This window comes from Pyxicephalus adspersus, chromosome 3, assembly GCF_032062135.1.
Source record: "Pyxicephalus adspersus chromosome 3, UCB_Pads_2.0, whole genome shotgun sequence".
Taxonomy (NCBI): domain Eukaryota; kingdom Metazoa; phylum Chordata; class Amphibia; order Anura; family Pyxicephalidae; genus Pyxicephalus; species Pyxicephalus adspersus.
Genome location: NC_092860.1, coordinates 83,349,035 through 83,358,386, shown reverse-complemented (window position 1 = coordinate 83,358,386; position 9,352 = coordinate 83,349,035). Strand labels below are relative to the sequence as shown.

At 41.1% G+C, this 9,352-nt stretch overlaps 1 protein-coding gene across 1 annotated transcript; it reads left to right on the top strand.

Moving 5' to 3' along the window:
- Window positions 1-1,982: 1,982 nt before the first annotated feature.
- Window positions 1,983-8,178, top strand: SOWAHB (sosondowah ankyrin repeat domain family member B). The gene has a single exon (XM_072405484.1). It carries the CDS (start codon window positions 2,130-2,132, stop codon window positions 5,121-5,123), a length of 2,994 nt encoding a protein of 997 aa, XP_072261585.1. The 5' UTR covers window positions 1,983-2,129; the 3' UTR covers window positions 5,124-8,178.
- The last annotated feature ends 1,174 nt before the right edge of the window (window positions 8,179-9,352 follow it).

The following is a 9,352-nucleotide window of genomic DNA, read 5'->3' as shown; positions in this document are numbered from 1 at the left end:
ACTGCTTGGTGATGTCTCCTAATAAAGATCATTTTCCATTTGCTGATATCTATCAACAGATTATGTATACCAGTGAAAGTCATATGTGAATGTGCTCAGTAGCATTTATAGCTATAGGCAGATTTTTTGTTACCAAATGAACAAAAAACTTGTTTGAGCTTTTTTCTCCAATTTTTTTTTCTGTTGTGGAGCCATTTTATTTTATATAACATGTGGAACGTGCTAGCATTATATTTGCATGCTGAAAAGTGACATTCTCAGGAAATTAGTGCACCCTAGCCTGGAGCCAGCTGGAAGACCACAAATCTGTAATGAGGCAAAGGTGGTAGGTTGGTGGTGTGCTGAAATACTCGTAGTACATACCTGGATAGAAGCTAATACATCCACCATGTTGGAAGTCTAATATTGTTGGAGAAATATTAATATTGATAATAATAAACAGGATTTATATAGCACCAACATATAATGCAGCGGTGTACATTAAATAGGGGTTGCAAATGACAGATGAATACAGGCACAGGAGGAGAGGACCCTGCCCCGAAGAGCTAACTTGTGGTGGTCACACAGTCAAAAGTAATATGGATATTTTTAGTGACGTGAATATCCTTTTGTAACACATGTACCTGTTTCATCCTGTAAAGCAACATTGGTCATTGAGACATTTTAAACTTTGTTTTCTCTTTGACCCAGATGGTGGACATTGATCCCAGATGCTTTGAAAGAGGCATTTGTATTTATATATGTGCACAAAGTCCTGGAGCTTTCTTTGTGTAATATTAGCAGCGGACATCCCTGCATGATCTCACACTGCAAATAACATCTATGAGGTTGTAGGCACACATTCCTCCCAACTCTCTAAGATAAGAATGATGAAGACATCATAGCACAAGTATGCAGATAAACCACCCAACCCTGCACTGATGGACCAAACAGAATAAGCAAAATCAGTAATTAAACCTCTATTTTCATGTTTGTATCGTTATAATGGCCATCAAATAACGAATGGCATAATTGAGATGTTTGATGAAAGGTGTAAAGTAACACAATATATGTAGTATATATATATAAATATATACTACACCGAACAGGACAACTGTGGATGAAATATGGACACAGGAAAAGAGGAAGCTTCTCTCTACACATGGGAAACACTCCATTAGGAAAGAAAGACAAAGGCTCCATAATTTAGGATGTTGCTAAGGTAAAATGAACTATTTCAGGGTTTCCTAACCAGGGCTCTGTGGTACCCCAGGGTCTCTCCAGAGGGTTCTTCAGCACTTTGGGCCTCTCGGGTCAGTTTAGGTGACACCAATGATCTATTTGGCTGTGTGTGCAGGCATCATTTGTTCTATTTTACTATCAGTACACAACTAGACAACAATATGAATCTTTGAAGTAATTTCTGAGGTAATATTTACATATATTGTGTATGTATTTCTGAGCCTGGTGTTCAGCTTTGGGTCACCCCTATGTCCTGAGCTGTATCACTTTATTATGGATGTAACCTGTACACCATGTGTAGGTGTCCTTGTGCTGATACAGACATATCTCCATCACATCCTCCTGTATTGTCACCTCAGCCATTGCTGCTGAGTAGCTGGCACCACAGTGGGCACGGCTGATATATATACCCTGTAGGCGGGGCTTATTGGGGCTCCAGGACTCCATTCAGCCCTATGCCATGGCCTTCACCTCACCCCGCACGGTGTATGTAGGAATTGTTGCTGTGGCCATACAGACAAGTGTGTCATTGTTCCAGCTACAAGCAGATGTGACCGGCAGCGGGCGGGATAATGAGAGGCGGTGAGCACAGCGCACCTTGCCGTACCTTGCACTGAGGAGGCGTGCCTCGTCCAGCCCAGCCCCTTTATCTCCAGGCCCCGCCCCTCGTAGCACGCCTCCATCTATCGTGCCGCTTCGCCCAGATGGGAGGGAATTGTTATTCATTGCGGGGGCTGGAGGGTGGAGATGGGTGTTCGGGAGGCAAAGGCCATCTTCTGCCCTTCAGCCGGGAGAGAGGAGGAGCTGGCGGAGCAGGTGCGGCTCAGTTGAAGTTAGGTGCCGAGGCTGAAGTCACATAGCTGGCCGTCACCTGCCGCCATGGCTGACCTGTGCCCGTGAAGGTGAGCATGGCCAAGGAGCTGAGCCAGGAAGAGGTGCTGGACTTCCTCTGCCAGGGAGGAGGGAAGGTGCCCAATGCCTCGCTGCTGGCTCACTTCAAGCACTTCTTGAGGGACCCCCAGGCTGCCGCCGAGCAGCTGCTGAAGCGCAGGGAGAGGTTTAAGCGCTATGTCAACTCGGTGGCGGTGGTGAAGCCGGAGGGAGCGGTGAAGTACGTGGTGCTGAGGAGCCGGTACCGCGATCTGCTGGGAGAGGAGCTGACAATCCCGGGGGGAGCGGAGAGCCACGATCAGCTCAGCAACAATGGGGATGAGATGGGCTGCAATGTGCTGCATGGAGCCCAGGTAGGAGGGGGATGGAGCGCACACACTACAGGCAATCACCCGGCTCACCAATACCAGGGGCTGCTCATAACTTTACACCAACCCGACTGGACCGGGGAGATTAACCCGACTTCTCATGGACAGATCGGTCATTATACCGAACATTGCGACCCAGAAATAAGACTGCCCTCATCTCAGCCCCCCTCCTCATCACACACATCTGTGTCTAGAGATCGGGAATCTACATCACCCCCCAGCAACAACTCATCACCTGTCAGCCATTCCTATCTACCCAACAAGAATATCTGTCTGCATGACAACAATCAGACATTGCTTGCCTACAGGACTTCTTTCCAACTACCCAGTGATACCTCCTTCTCACCCAGCCATACCCACATACCATCCCAGACCTCTTTACCCAGCCATACCCACATACCATCCACCAGGACCTCATCATCACCCACCAATACCTCCAAACCCTCCACCAAGAATTCTTCACCCACCAATACTTCCATACCCTTCACCAGGACCTCCTTCTCACCCAGTGATACCTCCATACCTTCCACCAAGACCTCCTCACCCGGTGATTCCTCCATAACTTCAACAAAGATCTCATCATCACCCAGTAATACTTTCATAACCTTCTCCAAGACCTCTTCCTCGCCAAGTAATACCTCCATACCTTCCACCAAGACCTCCTCACCAGGTGATACTTATATACCATCCACCAAGATCTCATCATCACCCACTAATACTTCCCTACCCATCACCAAGACCACTTCACCCAGTAATTCTTCCATACCCTTTTCTAAGACCTCTTCCTCACCCAGTAATGCCACCACAAAGACTTCTGAACCCCCTAGTAACACATCCTCTCCTTACAGCAAGGACTATTATCCTGCAGACAACTTCTCAGCACCTTATTCCAAGAATTCTTCCCTTTGTTCCTCTGCTGAACCCCCTTCATTGCCTGGATCACCTTCCTTGGGTGGCAGTGAACACTGGGGACCCCTACCTGGTGGAGACAGTAAATCTGAAGCAGCTAATCCTCCTTTTGTAAGTGAAAGCTACAGGGGTCAGCAAGAACAAAAACTTGGATGCACTGAGATACTGGCTTCAAATTGTGACTTGAATGGTAGCTCTCCCCAGGAGGTACATGCAAAACAAGAGGATCAGCCTAAGTCTATAAAAGAACAGAAAATTCATGGCGTTTATGAGGAGCCCACAGCTTCTTCCAGGTTCATGGATTGTACACACCCTTCCTCCTCCCTGCTGCTCCCTCATGAATCAAGCATCACTCCTCTAGATGTACAGCTGGAATATCATCAACTAGCCAGTCCATGCCCCTCACCACCTCTGCTTCCTAATGATATGTATGACATGTGGATGTGCCAAATGCCTGTTTTTAAGAGCATCAGGTGCCAACTGTCTTTGCAGGATTTGGAAGACTTTGTGGATCAGGAAAGTTGTGGAAGTGAGGAGAGTGACAGTGGTGAGGGAGGCGACTGTGACACTGAGCACAAAGATGATGAGGATTTCTCCAGTGATTCAAACACTGAAAAATATGCTCAGTTCGTTAAGGAGAAATCTGAAAACACCAGAAGGTGTCCCCCAAACAGAAAGTTCCTTAGTATTATTGAACAGTATGACAAACTGCAAAGTGGGGATCTACTGGAGGCCAAAGATACTCTAGTGGCATGCGAAGCAGAATCTAGCATTCCGGCTGATGCAAGGAAATCCCCTTATGCTGTTAAATCCTTCCTCACTGATCAAGCACCTATCATGTTTGAGCTAGCTAAGCATCCTCCAAAGCACAGAGCGAGTTCTCGCTTTCAGGAAATAATGTCTTCCTCAGATGATGAACTAATCGATAGGGATTTTAGAAAGAGGAGGCACCCATCACGCACTAAGAGACCTCCCGATATTGTTCTGGTACCTCCACAGCCCGACGTGGACATGCTTCTATCAACAAACCCTGTAAACACGTTTCTTGTAAATCCTACACACCAAAAAGTTTATCAAGCACAATATGAACTGAAAGCAAATGTGGACTGCTTGCCTAAAAAGTCCTTTAATTATAAATCTTCAACAGTACCCTTAGACCCAACAGAACACGACTGGATTGTTATGACAGCTTCTGGGTCTTGGCTGCAGGTCTATGGATTGTTTAGTCAAGACCCCCAATTGGCTCAACGGAAAGATTTTATTTCTGGTTACACAGCTCTGCACTGGTTTGCTAAGCATGGTGCTATTGAAATGTTCAATAAGTTTGTAGCTGGTTCCAAAAAGGCAGGAGTTGAACTTGATTTTAACATAAAGTCCAATGGTGGATACACCCCTTTGCACATTGCTGCTATTCATGGCCATCACACAGTGGCTGCCATGTTAGTAGAAAAACTCAAAGTGAATGTGAAGTTAAGGGACAACAGTGGAAAGAGGGCCTGGCAATACCTGAACTGCAACACATCTGGGGAGGTATGGCAGCTTTTAGGAGCACCTAAGGGTAAAACTATATTTGCTTCTCGCACCTTAAATACCGCTTACCATTTAAACACGCAGAACAAGTCAAGTCAGATAAATAGAAAAACATCTTTGGCAGCTTTTCTCAAACCACAACATCAAAAATGGAAGGCAAACAACCATCCTGTAATAAGGGAAAGAGAAATTTACAGTGACTGAGGCAGGGTCAGTTTGCAGAGCTCCCTAACAACAAATGTATACATTTGACTGAAGATGGAAAATAAAGTAAAACCTGCTTTGTAACTATACCAGGGCTTATGCTTTATGTCCTGCAAGCTGTGCTAAAATCTTGTCGTTTTACTGGGTCATTGAAGGAGACCGGAATAGGAACCAGTAAAAACCCAAGATTCCTGTGTTCTCCAGGCAAAGAAACAAACTTGCCATAGTCACACAGTTCCAGTTTTCATCTCCACTGTCATGCACCCTGCTCTGTCAGATACTTTTGCAGGTCATTTTTGGGGCCAGGAAACTGATGCTGGCAATCGCTATGGGTTGGGCTCCAGATAATACCCACAATGATCCTCCAGCTCCAGTCCTAAAGTCAGCTTGGCTTAAATGTTATGTAGGGTTATTATCTTCCTTGAGCTTCCATTTTTCTAAAAAATCAAAAACTTCTGTACCAATTGTTTACCATTTAACTCTGCATTCAACTATTTTGTAAAACTAAATTAGGAGTTTTTTTTCTTGGGGCTGCACAAAAACCACCTTATTCCCAGTTGCAATATATAACCTACATAAGTGTCTTACAGCATAACAAATGTTTTATCTCAATCCTTAGATCAGGAAAGTTTACTTTAGCACAAACATAGCCTTTTAATGATGCAAAAAATGTACATAGCAGCAGATGTATCCCATTTCCCCTGTTGTCAGACTAATATATTGACGCTCAGTATAAGTAATCTCTGTCTTTTTCCATTTACAGCAGTCAGGTATAGTCTGCAAAATGACTGTTCAACTTTCATGACATGATATTAGCTTCTGTACCATACTGTGATTTAAAGCCAAAGTAAATAGATATACTTTGTTGAAAAATTCAAGGTCATTTTTTTTAACTCTGTTATCTTACATCATAATATATTAGATATTATAGGCCTAATTTAAACCCTATCACACCAAGAACATTTTTTCTGATAAGTTTAGTGATATTTATAATATATATAATAATATTTTGCTAGGAGGCACCAATATAGGCATCATTCATTTCAATTTCAGCTATCAGAGTTTTTAATGGGGAACTCTTCAGGTTTGTTCAAAGCAACCTTGTCAGCTTCCAGCTACCTTGTTTTCAGTACAGGCTTGGAGATGAAGGGAATCATTTGGTTGCTGTAAAAATCCTTGTTGGTTTGGACTTTGATTAATGCGACCTAATATCAGCTATATGTGCTTAATTTGATAATGGGACTAGAATATCTAGAGGCTAAACAATTAAAGATTTATACAGTCCCAGTTTTTTCCCCCAGACTTTGTTTAAGCTGGGTGGGAAGAAGCTGTAGGTGGGTGGTTGCCCCTGTATTGTGACTCAACTTTTCAGTAACTGCTCAAAAACGCCCAGGTGGTTTCTGAAAAGTCATGGTGGTTTGCTTGGATAATAGGGACTGGGGAGAACACTACAAGACATAGCATTACAAACTATCTTGAATTTCAGCTACAAGTGGTTTATAAACCCCACCAACTTCAGCCAAAATTGTCTAATTTGGTTAAATGGGCACAAGGTTATACCATCAGACCGTTAGTAAATGTTTTCTGAATTTCCATGAAGATTACTCCTCAATTACTGTTTTTACATGGACAGGAAATGAGGTTAGATCTCAGTGGGGACTCAGGCAGCAATAAACAATAGTCAGAGGTTGTAAAGCTCCCCAACTCTACTAGAGTTATATTTTTTATGTTGTATTGCTTTAACAAGGAAGATTGCTTTTAACTTTGTTTTGGGTATGAAACAAGGGCCACGTCTTTTTTTGCACATTAGGACAGCCCATTTGTTTTCAGTGGTCTTCCTTATTGCAATACCTGACATAAGGTGCATTTATGCAGCACAAGGAAGTCGGTGCTTTTTTTTTTTTTGTAATTGTAGTCTTATTGTAAGCCCAGAGTGCTGCGAGGTGGCAAAGCACTGCTGATGTACTGCTGGGACTCTACTACATTTATATTTGTTCTAGGGTATATTTTATGTATGAGCTGTATAGGTTTATGATATTAGAGGTCTTTATTCCTTGGTGGTAGCCCTATTGTGCTCTCACCCTGCTCTTGCAGATGATACTTCCCCCACATCAATTTACTAGTTTTTAGTCCATCAATGTGTTATTTTCACGTTGTTAATGTACTTAAAATACCTTAAACTTGTCAATTTTGTATTTATTTAAATATTTGAGCCATTATATTTTTATGTATATGGCCAGAATGAGTTTTACACACTGCTGATTTCATACTTATATGTAAATGGAATCAGCTTAATTGTTATTTCTCACCTGTAACCAGAATATGACTTGGGTCCTGAAAGATTAGTGAGATGCTTCTACATACAGTAACAAGTGTGGAAATCCCTTTAAATATAATTGTGTAGACATACAAAATACTAAAAATCAATGTTCCTTATGTTCCAAACCCAAAATTGAAAAATCGTGTGCTAATAATTTTTTAATGTACAGCACATCAGGCATGTTTTAAACAAAGAAACTGATATAGTAATTATATGATTGCTGCCCTGGTGGAATTCTTGCAATAAGGAAATACAGTAAAAACCACATGGTTGATTAGTACAGCTTGAACTGTTATGATATTGCTTTTATACTGTAGATTCTACATAAGTACAGTTATAGTCATTCAGGCCTGATTGGTGGTAAGATAAAATGTTCTCATCTGTTAAAAGGTTACTGTTTGAAGATTTGACTAATGCATGCAATAGTTTAAAATGCACAAGTGAAGTCCCGATCTGCTGCTACATTTGCACTAATCTCTGCCAATTAAGGCCATACCGAAGGAATTTGTTTTACCCAGCATGAAAAAGAATCATTACTGTGCAGGACCGTTTCCTTTTTTGGATGTTAAAATGGTGACAAACAGGTATTTCTCTTCCAAGATGTGTTCCAGAGACTCTTAACTTTAAATCATTGAATTCCCATGGCCAGCAAGTTTACATAAACTGATACTGAGCACAATCAGCAAAACTTGAAATGTATGTGTAAAAAAATGTAAATAAACTTTTTGTATTTTACGTTTTGATACAATCTCTGTATTATTATTCTTTTAATGTATTTATATAAGGCCAGCATAAAACACAACACTTTACAGAAACCATTGTCATTTATATGTAAAGTGTATCAGTAGAGGAAGACCAGACAGGCCAGTAACAGGTTTGGCAGCTCCTGACTCATCCAAGTTATCAACCTTATAATAAACATTTAAGGAATGTCTAACAAACACACAAAGAAATGCTCTAAATATAGTTGGCAAGATAACTTCTTTGAAAAGAATGATTGGTTATAGATTGCAAGTTGTTTTATGTAAAACTGTTCAATGAGATCTGTATATAAAGTGAAAATGTTTCAGTTGCAACATGCCGATACCAAATGTATTTAATGTATGCTGAATAGTTAGGAGTTATCTTTTCCAACACACAAAGTACTTCCTGTCTAGTAATCCCAAGGAAAAATACTGTCTTCTATCATGTGTTAGCTTCCTTTATCCCAGAACTGCTGCCTGTGTGGAAAAGACTATACCACAAAGGTGCATAAATGTTAAATATCTATATTTTGCTAAAGAGTTTCATACAAAGTCTGGTTCTGAATTTATTGCATGGACTAGGGGAGAATGAATCTACTAACCATGGGTAGATAACTGGTTAAAGGCTAGAAGATCACCAGCCAGCATGTTAGGTGATCTGGATGAGGTTAAGGGGTAGGAAAAGAAAATAATAAATGTGATGGAATGCAATGTTTAAGGATACTTGTATCTACATTAATTTGTATAAGTAAACAAAACTGAAAAGAATGGTCATAAATGACAAGTCTTACACTTCTATACAGAAGGTTGTCAGCTTCTGTCTACAGGTACAGATTTTTATATGCATTCTGCAGCTTAAAAGGCAGCATTCTGAGGACTCTTAGTGCAAGCCCTCCTACATCTCACAAATGAGTAGATGAGCCCTGACATAGGAAGGGGTTTATACATACATAGGAAGAAAAATTTAGCTTAAATATTTAAGTTTTTTGTGAAATTCACCAAATCACTAACGAGAGTGTGATCAATGAGTAGGGATGAAATAAAGTACAAATTGATGCTTTTCTTCAGGAAAAAAAAATTATAGGAACTGTAATTTATATTTTTGTTGCATCTCCTTAATATTTTCATTTAGATCTGGTGAAAGATATCCAATTTAGAAATTCATG